The following is a 23,694-nucleotide window of genomic DNA, read 5'->3' as shown; positions in this document are numbered from 1 at the left end:
ATTAACTGATTAGATAAAATAGAAAATAAAATAGAAAAGCAGAGCCTTTTAGAGCTTCAATGAGCCTGTCACTTCAACAGTGGAGTGATTACTTAAATTGTTAGAATAACCTTGTAGTGCTCATACGTTTAGATGTGGTTGATTTTTAAAGTATTATTAAGGACTGATTGAACTTCATTCAATTGATTATCTGCTATGTATATACACATCGGATGTTTAATGCTAGAGTTGCAGGCCTTCGTTGTCATGGTACATTATATTCTAGAAGGATGTGGAATATACTAGTGCCAATAGACTGTTGTTATGTTCCAGAATGATCTAAGAGACCCAGGGCATTCGAGCGATAAACCCAGAATATTCCAGATTGATCTTTTTGCAATGATATATATTTGTCTCCCCGGAGACCAGAGTCTGAAATTATAGTGTATTACGGAACGTATTGTACACAGATCGCATTGGTATAGACGGCCTGCATATCGTCTGTTACCTTGATGAACACAATAAAGTCGTCCTGCCTTGGGGTATCCACTCCATGTCGATTCAAATGATCCTCAGCTTCTTTAGGTGTGCGTAATCCAAACCTGCGGCCGTCACTGCCCACGATCGATAACAGCGCCGGGTATGCTAGCCTTGGCTTGTGACCAGCTATGAACAATTTTTGCATCACCTCCTTGTATGGTAGACGTCGAGCGATGGCGTCTTTGCTTAGATCTTCGTAGATATATATTGAATTATCACCATATTTCAGATTCCCCCGTTGGGTGCAAGCAACTTTGATGATGTCATCTCTTAGTGATGTCTTCCGCAGAGTAACAATGATGACTCTTGGCCCTTTGTTTCTTTGCTCCCGAGGACCGATTCTGTAAACTTGGTCCACTTTCGGCACTTTGTTTGGAGGGTTGATACCTAAAATCGTTGATAGCACTGTTGGAAAGTTGGCGTCTTCGCAGTTTACTGATTCTTCAAGCCCTACAATGCGGATGTTATTTCGCCTGTGGTAGCGTTGGGATTCGAGTTGCCTCTCCATCGATTCATTTTTAACCTCTTGTATTTCCCTCCGGCATGCTTCTTTCACAATTTCTATCTCAATTGCCATCTCTGTCAAGCCCTTGTCGATGTTGTTTTCGATCACTTTGACTGACAGTGTAATATCTGTCACCGAATTCTCCACTGACGTGATTCGCTCGGATTGTGCAGCGACCGCTTTCATGACTTCCTCCAATTTAGCATCGATGCGATCGAATTTATCTTCGACGTTTGCTTTGAGCGCCTCGATGTTTGTAATCTGTTCTTTCATCAGGATAGACAGTGTGTTGAAATCGGATGGTGTGGTTGTACTGCTTGTTTCAATTGGTGATATAGGTGCAGTGACGGTGACGGTGGATTTTTTTGCTATTAGTATCATCTTATCCAGATCGGCTGCTCTATCTTTCACGGAGCTTGTTCCTGTCACTTCTGTTATGTTGGCATCTATTGACTCTCTGTCGGGGACCGTAGTCGATGGTCCCGGTGTATTTTCCTCTTCATTCTCCACGTCGGAGCTTGTCGCCAACGGCAGTTTACCCGCGTCGGCTGGAACGCGTCTTCTTGAGCGAGTATCTTTTACCGTATCTTGTTTCTTTCCCTGATTTCCTTTATTCTTACTCATGTTGTCTTTTGATATAGCTAGTAGAAGGTCTTATCAATACATACGATGTGGTCTAATCTCTTTTGATATTGTCCAAATAATGTTTTTAAACGAAATTAACGTTGGTGGGAGCGGAGCAGTTGCCAAATGCGTGTGCTACATATTACGCTAAACCGGAAATGAACTGTTGATGATACACATTTTATTATTACTATGTAATTACAACGTTATGAACACTTAATGTTGAAGTGTTACCAATTATTACTATTTAATGACAAAGTTATGTGATGTGTTACCAAATTCTCATTGCCGAAAGAGAAGTTCTCATTACTGAAACACCCAGTAAAGTGTTGCGGTATATGAGAAGTGTGTTGCGGAGGATGAGAGGAGTTAGCATTTTTTTGCTAACAATGGAGAAGCCATGATGACATTGGCAAAAAAAATTCATGGTACATGTTAGGAACGTATTAACCTTTGTGTTGATCAAATATTGATGATCAAAACTTTTTTCAAACAAGTAATACTTCATGTTTCAGTAATGAGAAGCAATTTTGTCGTGTACAAGGGCTGAAGAGGTAAGTTAGAACTTTTAAGTGTTAACCATTGAGGTGACTTCACTTACCTAGTAGCCATCTTCTAGCTGGTCTTCTTTGTGATGCATCATGGGACAATACAACTTTATTTAAAAAAATACTGTAGTCTTAACAGGAAGGTGAAAACTGTTGCGGAGAATTTTTTTTTCCACAAAAAAATCATTAATTTGTCAATTTAATTGTATAATTCATCATAATTTCCTTGATGACACAAATAAATAAACAATATTAATACAGTTTTAGAGAAACATTTTGAGTTTATTAAATATAAAATTAAGTCAATGTGCCATAGAAATCAATGTGGACGCATCGCGGTAATGAGAATTTAAGCACAAAATGTACTAAATTATTAAAATAATTAATTGTTATGAGTAAACAACTCATTGTACAAGAAGGAGCACATTTTTATCTTTAATATTATGTTTTGTTTACTTGAATAAATGCTAACCTTTATTTAGAAAAGATCACGGCCATGGTAAATCATTGATTTCATGAGAATGAGCGCTCTATTTTTAGTATCCCGCTGCAGGGCTGGCCCGGCTGGGCAGATATGACTCGTTGCCACGGTTTCTTTCAAAATAAGAGTATCATACGAACCCAATGCTGCTAACTGCCGGAGCCATCGATATTATGACTGGAACTGCGCTTGGAGCGGAAATGAGACCCGCACAGATTTTCAAAATAAGAGTATCGTTATGAACTACACGTCTACACGCCACACGGCGGGCAGACACCCCAGTGGCAAGCGCCAAAGGTAAAAACTGAGCGCCCCTGGCGGGCTGCAGGCTTTAATTTCGCCCCCTGACCCTAGGTATGTAATTTCATCTTTCCTTGTGACAATATTGTCACCCACTGTAACTGAGAAGCCGTCGGTCTTGCTGAGTTTGTTATTTGATCCGAAGAGAATGGCCTCTGTTACCCAGGTGTAATCAGGGAACAAAATAAGTACCAGCCAACCGCCAATGGCTGGTAAAAAATCTGCCTGGCTGGTAGTTTTTAAAATCTACCAGCCAAATGGCTGGTAAGTCAAAAAGTTAAGTTTGTTCCCTGAGAGCAGAGCTACACAGCAGTGCGCCTATTTTGCGAGCCGAAATAAGTCTGTGGTTTTTTCTTCTTCTCACAACGGGTCAAATGCATCTAACATGCATTGCATCGTCGCCATTCCTTTATGCCCACATCGCCCGAAATGAACGTTATGTTAGCGTAAGCTAACAAGCTAATCCTGATCAGCGGCAGAGCCATAGAGAACAGCAGACAGTGTGGACTGGGGAAAGGGAAATGGGGGGGGGGGGGGGGGCACTCTCCCTTTCTCTGTGTGTGCGTGCATTTGGAAAGACGATGAAGTCACTAGTCAGGACTCAGGAGAGGAGTATATTGTAGTAAACTGAGGATTACTGAGGATGCACAGATAATGTTGATATTCAAATATAAAAAGGTTTCGAGAGAAGTGGAAGTTTGAAGACAGACTAGACTACAATATGATGCGGGGGTGGTGAGTTGAAACAGTGTGTGTCCCCGACCCCACTTCTATGTTTCAATAAATTATTTGCATTTAAAACTATTAACGCTGACTCATTCCTTCAGTCCACTCAAAATTATGCTAATATTCCTTATGTTGTTTATGATATTAATTAGAGATGTTCCGATACCATTTTTTCCTTTCCGATCCGATTCCGATACCTAAGCTTTGGGTATCGGCCGATACCGATACTTATCCGATACCAGTGCATACATTAAAAAAAATTAAAAATATTATATAAATTATAAAACGTTTTTTTAATACAGCTACTGTTTTATATATACTGTTTTTTAGTAATAACTATAAAGTAATGGTATTTATTCAACAACAGGTGATTGTATAGATTAGTATTAGTATCAGTAATTGAAAACTATCTCAATGAGTTCACCCACGGAAAGGTTGTTGGCACATTAGTTCCACACGGACATTATTCGTTGCTGCACTTGCTTCCACAAGAAGGCTCCGTTTAGTACCAGAGGCTCTGTTGTTGTGATTTTTGCACAATAAATATTCAACATTCTCTTTTGAGACTCCGCCTCAGACTCTTATCATTTGGCACTAAAAGCTAAACATTGTCGCCGAAATATGGCTGTCCGCAACATGTCATTAATTGTGTACGCGACGTGCAATTGTGCAATGACAACGTTACCGTGAGCTATGTTAGCTAGCATGAGCTACCGCTATATGGAAAGACTGTAACGTTACTGCCGGTGACATTGTGATTTAACTTGGAATACTCCTTTGCCAATTTGCTGTACTTTGCTTGCAGATCTGCAGCCATTATTGCTGGATTATGTGAATAGCCCCAACTTTAGCCAAGGTAACGTCAAAGCTAGCTTTCGGTTAGCTGTTCAATGCTAATAACACCAGCCACCAAGCGAACTCATCAGAGCTCCCCGTCAACAGCGCTGTCGGGACAATGGCATTTTAAGAAAGTATCTGCTCTGCTGTTAATGGCAATTGACACTTTAATTCACGGTCGATTAAGCACACGTTTGTTTTATAATGCTCACCCAGCGAAGTATGAGTATATAAAGTATCTACAGAGCCCAACGTCCGCAGTGTTGTTGATAAATTACGTCATGGTATCGGAGCGCAACATTAGAGGGTACTCGCCGATACCGATACCAGCATTTTAGGCAGTATCGGCGGCATTTCCGATACTGGTATCGGTATCGGAACAACTCTAATATTAATTGAAAATAGCATATGAGAGTATTATATAGTAATAATAACACATGGCGATATACTAAAAAGCTATTTTTAATTTTTGGCTGGTAAGAAATCTGCCTGGCTGGTAGTTTTTAAAATCTACCAGCCAAATGGCTGGTAAGTCAAAAAGTTAATTTTGTTCCCTGGGTGTAATGATAGTTTGTTATCAGCGAGCCAGGTGCAGATTCTGCCAAGTTCTGAGCTGAGGGTTTTTTCAACCCGTCACAAGCTGACGACATGTCATTTGCATAAATTAGGAACAGTAGCGGTCCTAGTATGCTTCCTTGTGGAACACCACAGCTCACTGTGAGGGGGGAGGATAGAGTACCGTTTACCTCCACCATCTGTTCTCTCCCCTCAAGGTAGGATTGCATCCAGCTCACTGATAAACTATCAAAACCAATTGTCAATCAGAATGGAGTGATTGACCGTGTCGAAGGCCTTTTGTAGGTCCAGCATGACCATGCCGCAGTATTTGCCCGCGTCCACCTCTTGTTTGATGTGGTCGTTCAAATAGAGAAGGCATGTGTCAGTGGAGCGGGATGTTCTGAAGCCAGATTGGAATTCGTAGATTCGATCTTTTTCCGCTAGGTACTTTTCGACTTGTTCGTAGACTATTTTTTCCATGACTTTCGAGATGGAGGTAAGAATAGAAACAGGGCGGTAGTTGCCTGGGTCTAATTTGCTGCCCTTTTTGTGCAGAGGGGCCACTCTCGCAATTTTGAAGTCCTTGGGGATGGAGAGGTTTATTATGTGTGTGATGACTGGGGTGATGGCGGCTGCTGAGTCTCTGAGGAATTTGGAGGGGATGTTGTCATGGCCAGTGGCCTTGTTAGGTTGGAGGGCGCTCAGTTTTTTGAGTACCTCATCTGTTGTTACCATTTCCAGTTTGAAGTTGTCTTTGCGGACCCCTAGGTTTTTGTAGTATGCTACTATGTGTTCTAGCCCATAATGCCCTGAGTGGGAGGGTAATTTGTTACAGTGTTGTGGCTATGTTTGTGAAGAAAATGTTTAAGTAATTGGCTACATCCAGCTTGTCTGTGATGAGCGTGTTGTCCGTCTTTATGTTTATCTATGAGAATCTGGTTTTACGTTTTTTACTGCAGCCTAGTTGATTATTGAGTCATTTTCAAAGTTCAGTTTTGTCAATGATGAATTTTTTTGTTGCGGTTTTGATCATGGTGTTTACATCATTTCTTAGTCTGTTTATTAAAATGTTTTGTTCAACCATGTGGGCTTGGAGTTCACTGTTTGAGCTTTTGGAAAGCTTTGTCTGACTTTTATGAAGTTCAGAGCATTTTTTGTCTCTGGTTTTCATAGCGGTCAGTATTTCAGAGCGCATCCATGGCTCAGTGCGATTTTTAACCCTAGTGGTTCTTAGGCTGCGGTTAGACTTTTGTTTCGTTTTCAGATGAGTTTCGCTTTTCCAGGTCGCAACGTAGCAGTAGGCGAGTCACACTTTCGTTTTGTCACCTGAGCACAGTGATGTAGTACACTGCCAAAGTAGTAGGTGGCAGTAGGTGGCGAACATGAAGGCAATTTTCAACCAATCAGAACTTGAATGTGCCAATACACTTCCTGCAAAGAAAATGTCAACAATCCGCCATCTTTAAATGCCTATTTACCCAATGCAGCACTTATTTTTCAGCAAAAGTGTAATAAAGTGCAATAAACAAAACGGATACATTCACTTTGTGTTCTGCCTCTCATTTGTTGATGAAACAAAACTAACATCAACACAAGTGACCACCAAGAGCGGATAGTTTAGTCTAAAAAAGGATCGGCGATGTTGTTAGCTACATTGTTAGCTACATGCTAACGTGAATGGAATATGCCAGTATAACAGTATAGCATTGTGGCTAGAAGCCAGCCAGAACCAAACTGATGATATCTGGAGCTATCAGTAGCTAGATAACATTAGAGACAACGCCGTGTGTATTAAACAAAGGTGAATAGATGACTGGGCCATTTTGTTTAATGCTTGTTAAGATTGAAAGAGGAGCTTGAGCTAACAGGGTCTGATAGCTAACGCTAGCTCACGTTAGCCAGCTGCTCATGCAATCGGTAATGCTAACAGAATGAATGGATGTAAACTTTATTTAACATATTGCATAATGGGTACAATACAATACGGCTCAATACAAACAATTGTTAAGGGAATGCAGACTGTTGTAGCTTGGACTGGGGTCCTTATAACAATAACTTGACAACACATGGTAGCTGCAGCTATTTGGGACAGCTCTGTTGTCACCGGAAGGGCACGCAGATGGTATCTACTGCGCATGGGCGTTGAGCAACAACGGCTCCGCGCAGATTACACGACACGTTGTCGGCGAGTTTTTGGCGTTATTCCAAAACGGAAACACAATTTAGCGTTTTCAGTAGGGCCAAAACGTATTCAAACGTATTCGGAAAAACGACCACAAAAACACTAGTCTAACCATGGCCTTAGGGGGGCCATGTTGTTAAGTATTGTTGTGAATTTGGTTTTGAATCCAAGCCATGTTTCTTCAACCTGTGTACCACTTAGCTCATCTGACCAGTCCATGCTCTCCAGTTCTTGGTTAAATGCCAAGATCAGAATGGCTAAACTATGTCCTTCCCCCATTGTTGTTGTGATCCTCACAATTAGAAACATTAACACATCCTGCGCCAAAAACGTCGTACAACGTGATTCAAGTTCATGCTAATTCTGCCATTCCACGGCGTACGACGTTATTGAGATCATATTAAATTTTTCCGCCATGGTATTCAGAATGCCCTCACGGAGCCTGGTCTGATACAGTGGGAGCCTGCACAACTCTGCAACGCTTCAATACTGCCGCCTGGTGGATGATCGGCGAGTTGCAACCGGAAATGGATCTCTGGAGATCTCCGTGCATCTGGCAAATGCGTCCGCCACTCACATATTTAAAAAGTGATAGCCCTGCAAAGAAGGTGAACATCTCCATAGGCTTAGACTGGTGGCAGTGATCATACATTGATGCAGGGGTCAGCAACCTTTTTGACATGGAGTGCCTGTTTGAAATATAGTTGTAACGGCAGGGCTCTACACTAACCTTTTTCCCAAGGAGCACATGTGCTCCTAAATGAAAAAATGTAGGAGCACACAAAGAAATTTAGGAGCACCAAAAAATATTTAGGAGCACAGTGAAAATATTTCAAGTAACAGAGTTTATTATTTTTTTCAAAAATAAATGTATATTTGTACAGAGCGTGCATGTGTGTAAATTAGCTCTTGCTACAACCCTGCATGTTTACATTTTGTATTTTGTACTTGATGTTCATTAACATGTGCTGTCCCTATCAAATAAACTATCAAATCAAACTACTGCTACAAAAGGTTCAGTCACTTAACTTTAGCCCCTTTTATGCATACAATGCCTATGTTTTGGCTGTGTTGCTCTTCTAGAAAAATAATCCTTTCAGAGTTGCCTATTGAAATACTGTACACCTCCAGTACAGAAACATTGTTTATGAGTTTGCGTGTCAGGTAGACCATTGATTGACAGTCGAGTCTGCCAATTACATCACACCGCTTGCACTCCGGCCGTCCGGCGCTGCAGCTGGACCCTATTGCCCATCTCTGCTGTTGATAACGCTAGCCAAGTTATTATACACACAGATACACAGTGGGCCAGTGACTTTGGTGTAGGGGTGTAACAATGCATCGATCCTAAGGGGGAAATTCAACTGCATCGATTTGAAAATGTTAGAATAGATTATCGCAATTTTAATGTGTACACGTTATGTTATTGTCATGTCCGTTACAGCCAACACACCGACATACGCTACTGCATCAACGTTATGATTAACAAAGCAAGGCATTCGTTTTGTTGCATTAACGTTATATTACTATTGCTATCGATAAATCTAGGTGTTCTAAAATCTATTGCTATTGGTAAGAGAGAGACTATAATAAGTTAGTGTCTCGGAAAACGAGAGCCCTGATCGCAATGGCGGAGTTTCAGGAAGTAAACAAGCGAAATGAAAGCTTCCGATTGGTCATTTGCTTTATTTCCCATGAAACCAGTCACTTCACTCTACTGTGATTGGACCGTTGGCTTGAGTGCAATGTGGGACTTGTAGTTTTTTAACGATTCTCAGCGGAGAAATAAAAAGTACGACTGAAGCTGTAATCTGCATTCGCACACCGTGCGCGTAATTGACTTTTGAGGTTCGCACACACATATTTTTAGGGGCATATGCGAGCAATATGGTCGCACTGTAGAGCCCTGAACTAGTGTGCCTGAACAATATTCCATGCATCGTAATTTTCTTTTCTCATAATCAGGTCTTTTTAATGATAATTTTTACATTATTACATCATTATTGTTATTGTTATTATTAACAATATTATTATGATGGTTGTATCAACCCTAAATCTGAGTTGGGGGGGGGGGGGGTGCAATGCAGACAAACAGCTGCATACAGTGCGACCATTTCACTCACATTTGCCCATTCATTTTTGGACACATCACACACCATCGGTGTGTGTACTGTACGTGTGCTGTCATAGCTCCACCTACAGGCCTAATGGAGAACACCAGGAGAACACCAGGATGTGAATGGAGGGTGAATGTGAGGTATATCGTGTAAATAAGTTTTGATTGATCGCAAGACTACACTGTAAAAAAATAAATAATAATAAGTTACCAGAACTTAAAAATATTGAGTTCAGTTACTGTGCATTAAGGTTTTCAGTTTTCAATCCATAATAAGTTAACAGAAAAATAAGTACACAACCACATTATTTCAACCTAATAAAACTATGTTTATTGTCATTGTTTTAAGAACACAAGTTGACTTGGTAATACTCACATTTTGAGTAAAAAAAATTGCTTTTAACATGTGCAATGTTCAATGAAATAGAAAAATAAATAATAAAATGTGTTGATTAATCCCACTGGTCACAATGGTGACCGTAATAATGTTTTTGTTATAAGGCTCTGCAAATGTTACTGAATGATGTAGCAATGTATTTCCAGCTAAATTGAAATAATAAACAAATAAATAAATAAAAAGTCAACCAACGAACTCGATTCTTGTACCGGATCTCCTCACTGGTAAACAAGAATACCCTGCTTCTGCTCATATCAACACAGAGAGGCAGTCTGCTCTCGTCTAGACCGGACCTCCATGAGCTACCGTTACTGTTTAAACAATGACCCAGTCAACTATTCACTTTTAGTTTAATACATGACGAGGCATTGTCTAACGGTATCTAGCTGGCTAGCTACTGATATCAACAAATGCTCCAGCAATAGTCTACTCGAGTGCATAATACCTCCGTTCCCTCGTTAGCTAGCTCACGTTAGCTAGCTCACGTTAGATCTATATGTCCCAGTAAACTAAATTGTCTTAACGTTACCTAGCGGGCTAGCAGTAGCTCCTGATATCAATGTCTTATAACATTGATTCAATGCGTATTGTAGCTGAGGGCTTTATGAATGTGATTTGACCAAAGAACCCTAACATTATACCAATAGGGTCCAGCTGCAGCGCCGGAGAATCCTTGCATGCTGAATGTAGAGTATTAGTATAGGGTCCCGCTGCAGCACAGGAGAATCCTTTTTGGAGCTGGAGGCTACTAGAGTACACACAGACAGTGGAGCTGTTTACAGATAGCGAGCATTTTGACTTATTGCGTGGTGGCGATGTCTCGCAGATAATACAACTACAAGTATGATTATATAATATATATTTTATTTTAAAAAAAAAGTATATAAAATATATATATTTTTTTTAATCAAAAAAAATTTGGCAGGTAAGAAATATGCTTGGCGGGTAGATTCTTCCCATCTACCCGCCACTGGCCGGTGAGTCAAAAAGTTAATTTCGCTCCCTGCCTAGGGTCCATCCTAGAGGAAAATCTTTCCTGTGACAAAATGGCATCCAAGGTAATAAAAAAAGTCAACCAACGAACTAGATTCTTGTACCGGATCTCCTCTCTGGTAAACAAGAATACCCTGAAGACTCTGGCAGGAGCACTCATTCAAGGGTGCTACGACTATGCTTGCACCTCACCTCATGGTACCAAAGCACCTCAAAGGCGCTAAAAACAAGATTACAAACATCACAAAACAAACTGGTCAGACTACTACTTGACCGTACTCCTAGAACCCACCTCACCCCTGCCCACTTTGACTACCTAGGATGGCTTAGAGTAGACGACAGAGTACAGCAACTTGCAATGGGCCTGGTCTACAAGATACACTATACGACTAAGGTACCCATGTACATGTCAAAATACTTCCCAAAGGTCAGTGAATACCACGACCACAACACCAGAGGAAGCTCAACAAATCATGTTAAACCCAGATTCGGCTCAAACAAGGGACTAAACACGTTTCGCAAATATGCCACATCAATGTGGAACGCCCTACCCAAAGCTGTAAAGGAATGTGAATCCCTACCCACATTCAAAACCACTCTAAAAGAGCACCTACGGGAGGCTGCCATTCGAAACTGGCCACCGTAAATGTCCAAACCCCCCCCACCCCCTCCTAATAGACAGTCTCCTCCCCACCGTATGTATATATTCTCTCTCCACCGTATGTATATTTCTCTCCCACCCGCCCACCCCCTCCTTGTACAGTCTCCTCCCCACCGTATGTATACAAACGTCTTTCTCTGGTCTGCATCCCCTTAACAATTGAATTTTTTTATTTTATATATATATATTTTTACATTTGGACATTTACATTTAATTTCCCTTCCCATGAATGCACACTGAAATCAAGCAAAAACATTCACTTTAACTCATTGACTGCCACGCTGGGAACGGGATATGGCTATGTGCTGCCACGCATTAAACCAATGGGGTCGGCCACCTTGTTTGCAGGGCTATAACTATATTCTATATTATAGCTATGGATGCAATACTATGGCCCATTTGACATCAAGTGTCTATCGTTCAAGATGTGGAAAAGAAATAATTTTTCCATCCATACATTCCCGTTTTATACCGTGGTGAATATAAGTATGGTTTTAGAGCAGTTTATGGTAATTCCTGGGAGGCTAGTAATAGCCCGATACGTGTATTATATTAAATCCATTGGCGTTTTGTCCCTACACACGAATAAAAAATTCAAATGCATATGATCGGTGTTATGTTCCATCATGAATGCATGAAGGGGTCGTTTCTGATTAATTGATTGTCAATAACGGCATTCGTTAGTACAACCCCATACGCTGATCAGGGCGATGGCTATGAAAACAAGGCACAATCAAGCTGAAATTGAGTCTCATGCACACCTGCTAGCCTTAATTGATTCAAATCCTAACTGACACAAATCTATCCCCAATGCATTTCAATGAGGCTGCGCTTCCTTCACTCTCACGATGATTAAAGCAAAACGATAAGAGATGAAGCTTAGTTTTTTTAACATGAGCACTTGAGGAACTTCATGAAGGGTTATCTGCGATATTGTGTTATTCCGTCAACAATTGTGTGGCGATCGGAAGACAAGGGAAGGAACGGTGAAATCACAGATTTCAGCTAGAGTGGAGAATCCATTAGTGTGTATGTGGAGCATGACTGTCAAAGAAATGGCCATAAGTTGAGATAGAAATGTCCAATTCCATTTATTTTTCTTTTGTGAGCGAGGGCACAGTCGTGTCATCGTTTTGGTGTGTTGTTTTTATATCCAAAATTGAGATCACTGTCGCAATTTACAAAAGGTGAAGGTAAAACAAAAAAAATGCAGTTTCTACACGCTAGTTATTAACATTCCGCCATTCATTCCTATGGACCAAAATGGCCTGTTTAGAGTCGATTTGTAGCCAAACGGTGCGGTGAAACTTTCCAAAAGATCATTTTGATACCTTACACTTGTGTGTGGTGTGAAAGCTCTGGCAGGAGTTACTGGACAAATATCGGCGGAATAAATAAAGAATAAATAGTAAGGATTACAATAGTGTGGGTGGTCACCCACACTAAATAGCGAATAAAAGAAATAACGATCAAATAATCAGTATACTCGTTGTTGGCGTCCAACAATTGGCGGCCAATAACGAGTATACTCGTCGTTGGCGGGGAATGAGTTAAAGGTTTTTGAGAAATTCTTTACATTCTTAGTGCTTCGGAATTAAATTATTTTTCTTCTTTTATGTTTCCGTCAGACAAGATGCTTTGGAACATTTTACTGCCAGGCTGCCACTAAGGAAATGTTTCAAAGCAGTGATGCCCTAATTTCTAATCGATTATGTTTTGTAATTTACTTATTTGATTTAGTCGATTTAATCATGACACCCTTAAAAACATAGATTGGGATATTTAAAAAAAGTTTCTTCTGAGTATTGTGAAGTATTTTGTTTGTTATCCTTCTCTCCGTCTCTGGTCAAGGTGAAGGATGAGTCTCTGGACGATGAAGAGTATGACCGGGCTCTGATATCCTCTACACCCACAGTGGGTATCAAAGAGGAGTCAGAGGTACAGTAGGACACGCACATCTGTTTCTTTTTTTTTTTTATATATATTTTTATTTCATTTTTTGGAAGAAAAGGCAGGATATATAATGCACATACAATGCACATAAAAACATACATTTAAATTATTTGCCAATTACATGCATTGGCTTGCCCCTTGCCTCATTTAAAATAAAAAACTCCTACCCCCTAACCCCTGCACCAACCACCGTTGACAAAAAATAAATAAAACAATAATAATAATAATAATAATAATAATAATAATAATAATAATAATAATAATAATAATAATAATAATAATAATAATAATAATAATAATAATAATAATAATAATAATAATAATAATTAATAACACACATCTGTTTCTTATTTTAAAAATAAAATACATTTGCCTCACAAACAGCAATTGAGGATAGAGCCACAGAAAACAGCTTGGACACACCTTGACCTTCCCAGAGGTCATACTTACAGTATAGACCTGTTCGCTGTTTACAAACATACCGTGTTCGAGCCAATCAGCAATACCAACTGAGTCACGTGACTAAGTTACCCCGGACCTGCGCAAGCTGCTGCGCTAAAAGAAGTACAACAGGGCTCTATGGAGAAACCATGGCACTCCCCTGATTAAAAGTTGTTTCAAACGAAAACTGGATGTCATTTTGCCAAATCAGTCTTTCACCTTTTACATATCTAGGGCCAAAAAAAATGGTTTGTTTCCGGTTGCCGACCGACCCTGCCGATTTAGGTGTGACCCAATATATTTTATGATTATTATTATTTTTTATTATTATTATTTTTAAATTAAAAGATTATTTTAAATAAAAAAAAAAAATTTGAATAAAGTTTCATAGAAATCTTAGTCAAACCTTTAGTATTATGGATATTAAACATGCTGGCAGAGTACATGCATCCATGTTGTTGTGAACATTTTAATTAAATAAAGAAATTCCCTATCCATAGTCGCCGTGAGAAAGAATAAAATTAAAAATAAATTAAAATAAATTCCCTACCTACCCATGGCCTTAACTGACAACCAACAGGAAACAAACAATATTTTTTGTTATGCCTAGCTTTGGCATGGATTGATTGTTTAGATCGCTAACATGGCTAACAAATGCAAATATATGGTAGTCTGCCCCGTTGTTCTGACCAGGATTACGTTCCTTGCTGCCTCGGGTCACCCCATATTTGTCATGACATCGTCAGCAAACAGGTCTATAGGATGCAAATGTCTCAAATTCACTTGTCCTCATTTAAAGGCCGTAAAAAGCATTAAATCGTCTTCAATTCTGTTTGGGAAACATGTATTCTGTATTTATTGATTGCTATAAGCATTGTCCAAAGTGAACACCAAGCGCCAAAATGCCTGTAAAATGTATCTTTATCGAAAATCAATAATAGTTCAATTCAAATGTTGCTATTTTGTGTTCTCAAACTGTGTCCTTCATGACCACTGTCCACTCACATGATTGGCTGTTGGATCTCTATGGATGATATTGAGCTAGCTAGTCTGCTAATCTGCAAACACCTCGGCCGAGGGCTCTCCTATGTGCTTGTATAGCCATTCATTTCTCCTGTTAACCTCCCTTATTTCAGCACAAGTCTCATTCATGATAGTTAACGACTGTCATTGCAGGCGTCACTTTATGATTATAGAATAAAGAATATCAGGCCTAAAATGGTTATGCGATAAAAATGCGATTAATTAGGTTAATTAATTACAAATCCTGTAATTAATTAGATTAATTTTTTTAATCGCCTGACGGCACTACTTATTAGATTCAGTCGATTTAATCGTGACACTCATAGATTCATAGACAAACATTGATTGTGATATAGTGATATTTGGACAAAAGTTCTTCTGAATATTGATAGTTGTTTTTATCCATGTTGCCTTGCCATATGTGAGAAGATGAGATTAAATACTACAATAGTTTAAATTGTATTAATAGTGTGTCACAACACTGCAAACTGACTTTCTCTGTTCCCCCACGTGAAGCAGTCGTCCCAAGCGTCTCCTGCAGCAGAAGACCCCAGTGCATCTGACATCATCAGGGTGTCCTTCTCTCCATCTCTGGTCAAGGTCAAGGATGAGTCTCTAGATGAAGAAGAGTACGACCAGGCTGTAATGACATCCACAGCGGGTATCAAAGATGAGGTAGGACACCCATATCTGCTTTTCTTAACAAAATAATAGTTTGTCTCACAAACGGCAATGAAGGATGGAGCCACAGAATACAGCTTGGACACATCTTGACTTTCCCAGAGGTCATCTGGTTATTAGTCTATTCACAGTATAGGATATAATAAGCCTGACACTCATTTTGATTGTGGCGAGTGATTCACGGGCGTGTTCCCGACCACAACAAACAACTACAAATATGCTAAATATTTCAAGTTATAGTATGAGGATTTCCACCTCTAGCTCTGCCCCCCCCCCCCACACTCATCTCTAAAGAGTATTTAAACGTGTTAATTCTACTGCCCCCTAGTGGTTTATATTTCCACCCTGCTGCACACACTGCCCCACCCCAATTAGTGATGTCAGAGTGCCTCTTTGGTAGGACTGGGTATCAGAATTCTATACTTTTATAGTACTTGTGCTTATTTTTGTTGTTTCAAAGCAGTGATGTACAAGTAATTTTTTTTAAACTTATTACATTCAGTCGATTTAATCGTGACACCCCCAAAACATTGATTGTGATATATTGATATTGGGAAAAGGTTCTTCTGAATATTGGGAAGTTGTTTGTTGTTTTTCTCCATGTTGCCTTGCCCTATGTGAGAAAATTAGATTGACACCAAGAAAATGAGATTACACCAACACCCGCTCACTCGGATCTGCCGATCAGCACCTCCTGGTGGTCCCCATGTCCAGGCTAAAAACAAGGGGTGATCGAGCCTTCGAGGTGACAGCACCAAGGCTCTGGAACGCTCTCCCCCTGGACCTGCAAACTGCCCCCTCTGAAAACTCTTTTAAAAAAACAATTAAAAACACATTTGTTTAGACAGGCCTTTGGTCATACATAGGCACTCTTTCTTGTCCTCACTGTTCCTATAGTTTTGTTTTTTAATTAGTGACTCATGATTTTATCCAAATTCTTTTATTCTACTTTTTTATCATTCATTAATTCATTAATTCATTCATTCATTAAATTCTACAGTAGTTTAAATTATATTAACACTGCAAACTGACTTTCTCTGTTCCCCCACGTGAAGCAGTCGTCCCAAGCGTCTCCTGCAGCAGAAGACCCCAGTGCATCTGACATCATCAGGGTGTCCTTCTCTCCATCTCTGGTCAAGGTCAAGGATGAGCCTCTGGATGAAGAGTATGAATGGGCTCTGACATCCACTATGCCCACAGCAGATATCGAAGATGAGCCAGATACCAAAGAGGTAGGACATGCACATCTGCTATTCTTCTCTCAAACGGCAGTGAAGAATACAGCTTTGACACACATTGACTTTCCCTGAGGTCATCTGGTTATTAGCCTATTCACAGTATAGGTTATAATAAGCCTGACACTCCTTTTGTTTGTGGCAAGTGATTCAGAGGCCATATTTACATTGCAAAATTGGCCTTACATTTTATTCAACTGTGGCATTAAAAAATCTTAAATTTAACTCGACGATACCTGTAGACACCCTGCACAAGTCGAACAGTACTTTGCATACAGTTTTTCTCAATTGTTTAAAACACGTTTCCTAAAACTAAACTCTCAAAACTCTTAAAAGCACAAAACTGAAAATAGTTAACCATTTTGTCAAAACACTGTTCTCTCTTCTCAACCTTTTACCACCAACATGATACACACAACTATCATATGAATATCTCTTACAGAGCATCAATTAACCATTGCTGTGATAAATGTAAAACACTACCATCAAAATACTGTTTTGGGAAAGATGCCCTACTGTGGGGGACATACCCAGAATGCCTTGCGGTCTGCTTTCAACAAATGCGTACTGTGGTCATAGACATAGATATATATAACTAGATGGTGCAAGGCGGAGTCTCCAGCGTAGTTCACCCGCAGCCATCTTGTCACAGGCATGCTGAGTTCAGGAGACTCAGGAGTATAAGAAAGTATATTGGATCATGTCTCCAGCACCCCCACAGCCATAGCTACAATCACTTACACCAAGGCTCTCATCAACATTCATTAATTGTATCCCCCCGCGCTCTCCCATGACCTGAAAATACCATAAGTGTTGCGGTGGTCTATCACATGACGGCATCTGACCAATCAGCAGTGGCCTGGAGCATTTCTTCCTTCAGTGTTCTTCCTGATTTCGAAAAGATGCACATTTCCACACACCAACTCCCACACCTACGGATATAACATCGAAACCAACAATGGTAAGTTGATGAAACTCTCATATTATATTGTTGAATAGTTGTGCTAAATGTTCAGATTCGTGTTGTTTGCATAGAATATCTAGAAATTAGTGAACCTTATACATATAAAAAAATGTATGATCATATTTCACGTAAAACCATTTAAAAAATAAAGAGTCCCCTTTTAGACATATGCCCGATTCGTCTAGTAAGCAATACTTAGGGCATTTTCTTTACAAATAATGCATTATAACAGGACAATAGTGCATTGGATGTTGCCACAGGTTTGTCTAACCAGAAGTGATAATAGCAGTAAATAGCAGTAAAGTGCAGAATAAAGTATTTACAGATGTGGAGACACATATGGGATAACAGTGTAAACAGCAGTATAAACGGGAGGCTATGAAGATGAATACATACATTTAGTCATGTACAGTACACACCTCTGTACATAGGTGAGACAGAGGTGGATAGGGTGAAAACCTTTAAATTCCTCGGTACCCACATCAGCGAGGACCTCACCTGGGCTCACAACACCCAACAGATAATAAAAAAATCTCACCAACGACTGTACTTCCTAAGAAGGCTGAGAAAATTTGGCATGCCACCCGAAATTCTCACCAACTTCTATAGAAGTACGGTTGAGGGTGTCCTTACCAGCTCAATCACGGTCTGGTATGGAAACTGCACTGCTAAGGAGAGGAAGGCACTCCAGCGAGTGCTGCTCAGTACATCTCTGGAGCAGCCATCCCCTCACTACAGAACATTTACTCTACCAGGGCCACCAGGAGAGCACATAAGCACAATTAAGTACACACCCCCAGCACAGACTCTTCAACCTCCTGCGATACAGGAGTCTGAAAGCCAGAACTACGAGACTGACCAAACAGTTTCTACCCACAGGCCATCAGGCTTGTGAATGCCAGCTCCTCCACATAGTGTAAACAGTAATAAATATAGATGAAAAGTTTTGACAATTATCTAGTACAAAAATACAACAGTGCAGAGTATACATACATATACATGTATATAAAGTATTAAGTACTTTATAACATATAACAATATTTGTGATTAATTTAGTTTTTCTGATTGAATTATAAGAACAAATTTAAAGTGGCACCACCAGTACTTTTAATGCTATTTTTCCACTTATGATATATTTACAATTTATATGTCAATATTCTTTGTTCTCTGATCTACACTTCACTGTTATCTACAAATTATGTCAGCCTCTACGAATGCCTGGGTCATCTACAGGCGGCACTGCAAGGTTCTTCACTCTGTGGATGGCCTGTCACTGAAGAACTTCAAGGATGCAGGTGAACAACTGCCTCTTTGAACTGCTGCGGTCAGGCAAGCGATACCGGAGTCTCAAGGCGAGCACAGAAAGGCTCAGAAGAAGCTTCTATCCCCAGGCCATCAGGCTGCTCAACGAACAATAAACACTACACAACAACCATCAAATGCACATAGCACACACATCCACACGCACACACTCACTTTAAACAAACACACTGCAGCACCCACTCTCCACACTTTATATTTATTGATAAAGGATTTGCACTACAACTCGTACACCTTACTGTAAATTGTACCTAAATTGTACCTCATCCCATTTCTGCTTTGCACTATATAGTATTATATATTAGTACACTGCATAGTATATTGTATATTATATGGTAACTCAGTTATGTCTATTCTGCATCGAACATTGTACATATGTCTATACTGAACACTGTGACCTCATTTCTTTTACTTCTAATTTACATGCTATACTATGTGTTGAGAGTCACAGTCAACGAGTGACACTCTGTATAATGACATCCTGTTCTCTCTGTCCCTTGTATGATTTAATAGGTTTATTGTATATATTTGTTGTCTAGATGTGATATGTATTCATATATATATATATATATATATGTGTATATGTATATGTATATATATGCATATACGCTTTGAACAAGTCTCTAGGCCTGGGCTGGTAATGCCCAGTCAGAAAGGAGTTGAGAAGAAACACGGCAGAAACGCGGAATGGAATGCAGAATGCATAGATCTATCTATCCTGCAGAGTTAGCCCTTGTCTTTATGAAGCAGAGGGAGAATGATGGGGAGAATGATGTGCAGAACATATCCACCAATGTATATGAGTACTGTATTGTACATGTATATGTATGTATATCTGTATATGTATGTGTTAGGCTATGTACTGTATATTACGGCAGTCTGCCTCGTCTTCTTCTCTTACTGTCAGAACGAGAGAGGCCCAGGCAGTAAGGGAGTTAACGATAAGAATGTGGCCTTGGAGACAGCTCCGACCAAGAGGAGCCTGCAGAGTTAACCCTTGCAGTGAGGAAGCAGAGCAGACATGCATACATGTTTAAATGACGTAATGGGGTTTTTCCCAGAAGAAAGTAATGTTACTTCTCCAGTAGATGTAACGACTAGAAGGGGAGAAGTCCATCCTTACTATGTGTGTTGTGTGTTGATTGGATGGTAGAAATGACATCACAGTATTTAGACCAATAGCAATTTTTGTTTATTTGTTTATTAGCAAAGGATCCCCATTAGCTGACGCCGAGACGTCAACTAGTCTTCCTGGGGTCCAAGACAACATTAAAACATTACAACATATACATTGCAATTAAAACATAATACAATTAAAACATAGCAAGACATACCAAATAAGGAAACACAACATAGCAAGACGTACCAACTGAGGAACCACAACAACATTAACACACAAACATATTATATCTAAATATGTACATCAACGGTAACATATTGCATATCTCAGCATTGTCAATATTGGCTACATGTAAGATTTTAATTTATTTTTGAAGCTTGCTACACCTCTTATGTCACGTATGTCACTTGGAAGATAATTCCATGCCCTAATAGCCCTATATAAAACTGTTCTTTGCATACTTTTAGTGTTTGTATGGGGTAGAATAATCTGCCCTCTACTTGCCCCTCTGGTAAAATGCATGTGCACATTTGAGGCGTAAATTATTTTATCCATGATATATTTAGGACTGTGGGTTGTGATCACTTTATGAAAACAAATTAAAAGGTTGGCAGAAAGTCTTTTCTCAACACTCCTCCAACTAAGACGTTCATGCATTTGAACAACACTAGTCCTATATGAACAACCAAGAACGAGTCTTGCTGCCTTATTTTGTACCACTTGTAACCTATTTAGCGACTGCTTTGAAGCAGAAGCCCACACTACAGAACAGTAATCCAAGTGGCACAAAACCAAAGCACAAACAATCTGATTAAACAGTGCAAATGGAAGGAATGGTGCACATTTCCTGGCAGTAGCAATAGCTCTACCCATTTTAAAAACAGTTTTGTTTATGTGATCAGACCATGATAAAGTACTATCAAGCCAAAGGCCTAGAAGCTTAGTTTTTTCGACCTGATGTATAGGTTGACCTGCAATTTGTAGAACCAATGTAGGTTTACGTGCCAATCTTTGATTGGTCCCAAAAAGCATACAAACAGTTTTTGATATGTTAAGCACCAGCTTATTTGTTTTTATCCAGTCATATAAAATGTCCAAATCACCAGCCAAAACCTGATTGAGCTCAGAGTTTGTAGCTGCAGCATAATAAAGGGTTGAATCATCAGCATATAAAGTCAGACTAGCCTGATGAATAGAAAAGGGCATATCATTAGTAAAAATAGAGAATAAGAGGGGTCCCAGGCAACTCCCCTGTGGGACACCGCATTCTAACCCTCTACTGCCTGACAAAGCACCATTAAAATAGACCCTCTGAGACCTCGAGGACAAATAACTCCTAAAAAATAAAATTGCTGAGTTATTAAAACCATAGCAAATGAGTTTTTGTATTAAAAGATTGTGATCAATCACATCAAATGCGGCACTGAAGTCTAACATAATAGCACCCACCAGCATTGAACTATCGATAGCTGAAAGCCAACTATCAGACATTTGTGTCAAAGCAGTACTGGTCGAATGACCTGCCCTGTATGCATGTTGGTGTACAGTTGTTATGTCATTAGCTGAAAAGTAGGCCTGGACTTGCTCAGACACAATTTTTTCCAGTAATTTACTGAGAACGGGTAAAATGCTAATAGGCCTACTGTTGGGACCTCCAAAAGGTAATTTAGCATCTTTAGGAAGTGGAATGATCTTTCCCTCCTTCCATAACAAAGGACACATGCCACTGATTAAACACCTATTAAAAATGTGACAGATTGGTGCAGAGATATGAGACACAGCTATTCTCAACAATTTGCTATCCAGGTGGTCATTACCAGTGGATTTAGAGACTGGTAGAGAGCGCAATAGCCTATCCACAGTCACAATATCCACCTGTTGGAATTCAAAGACACAGTTTTTATCCTTCATAATGTGTTCTTTTATCAACACATCAGAGTTGTACCACAATATGATGCCGGATCGATATAAAAGTGACTGCTCCAGCCTCGGAGCTCAGATTTTTCCATTTGTTACTTTAGAAGACAAGATGCAGGATTTTGCTTGCACGACACCAGCCGTGTCAGGCTATTGCGATCTTAGAGATGAGATGTTTTGTATTATATAATCTTTTAAACTGTAAGGGACATATCCAATACAGTCCTTTTTTGTAACTTCATTGAAATAAAGATTACTTCTTTCTAATTATCCATTGAATTCTTGGACTGATTTCTGCCAGCAATGTGCCACGATGCTGGCCGCCGCCCTGATTTCCTATTGAAGGTGACTATAATGTACTGGCAGCATGTAATACAGATTGAATCAATTGACTGGTTAATGCTTTGCAGCTAAAAAATTATATATATATATATATATATATATATATATATGTTATTAACAGGCCTTTCCTCACAAATGAGGACGGTGATGATGGTGGTGGTGGTAACGTAAGATCATCAGGCTTCCAGAGAAGCAGCCTATGAATAACTAGACCAGTGACTATGAAGTAAACTTGACAGAAATAGTAATTGACTCGAGAACTTGGCGAGTTTAGCATCTCGCTGGGGGATATCGAGCGGCCACAGGCTTCTATCTCGAGTAGGTGATTGAGATAGATAGAGACAGCCTGTAGCTCTTAACATGGCGTCCCTGGCTTAGGGCTGAGATCGGTATGATAACAGCCAAAATAAAATAAACTAGAAATATTGAAAAACGGAGAACCGAGCTTTAGAATACACCAGACAAAGGATATTGATCTGTATGGCCCTCAGTGAAAAGCAGTGGCAAATTAAAGGCATCTGCATAGTGGGGGCATTGCTGGTGGAGCGGTTGAGGCCGCAAAATTGGATTAAAGAAAAAGAAAGTAAAGAAAACCCTCTCTCTAAAATGTCTGGCAGTTTAGAGAGACATCAGCGCAGCCATACAGGCTGGCAGCGCCGGCCAATAAGCTGGTGCTAACTGGACGGCAAAACGGAGCCCACTTGGAATGCAGGCTAACTAGCCACAAGCGAATTGAACGCTAACTGGACGGCGACCAAAACGGAGCCCACTTGGAATGCAGGCTAACTAGCCACAAGCGAATTGAACGCTAATTGGACGGCGACCAAAACGGAGCCCACTTGGAATGCAGGCTAACTAGCCAAGAGCGAATTGATGGCTAACTAGCCAAGAGCTAACTAGCTCACCATCGGCTAACAAGCCAGTGCTAACACAAATGAGCTGGCCCTAGCCAGACGAGAGCTAACTAGCTCACCATTGGCTAACAAGCCAGAGCTAACTGGAAATGAGCTGGCCCTAGCCAGACGAGAGCTAACTAGCTCACCATCGGCTAACAAGCCAGAGCTAACTGGAAATGAGCTGGCCCTAGCCAGACGAGAGCTAACTAGCTCACCATCGGCTAACAAGCCAGAGCTAACTGGAAATGAGCTGGCCCTAGCCAGACGAGAGCTAACTAGCTCACCATCGGCTAACAAGCCAGAGCTAACTGGAAATGAGCTGGCCCTAGCCAGACGAGAGCTAACTAGCTCACCA

General features: G+C 40.1%; 1 protein-coding gene across 4 annotated transcripts in view; it reads left to right on the top strand.

Annotated features, from left to right (window-relative positions):
- LOC311240243 (uncharacterized protein) overlaps window positions 1-23,694 on the top strand; it is a 201,509-nt gene that overhangs the window by 20,602 nt on the left and 157,213 nt on the right. For 2 of the 4 annotated variants that reach the window (XM_084328795.1, XM_084328792.1), the window contains exons 2-4: window positions 13,299-13,385; window positions 15,381-15,539; window positions 16,601-16,777. In XM_084328795.1, the coding sequence (XP_084184921.1) occupies window positions 13,299-13,385; window positions 15,381-15,539; window positions 16,601-16,777 (423 nt within the window). The remainder of the gene's footprint in view (window positions 1-13,298; window positions 13,386-15,380; window positions 15,540-16,600; window positions 16,778-23,694) is intronic. The other 2 variants (XM_084328794.1, XM_084328793.1) reach the window with 2 other exon arrangements.

This window comes from Notolepis coatsorum (assembly GCF_963971535.1).
Source record: "Notolepis coatsorum genome assembly, chromosome: 1".
In the NCBI taxonomy this organism is placed as follows: Eukaryota; Metazoa; Chordata; class Actinopteri; order Aulopiformes; family Paralepididae; genus Notolepis; species Notolepis coatsorum.
This window is presented reverse-complemented; position numbering and strand designations above follow the sequence as displayed.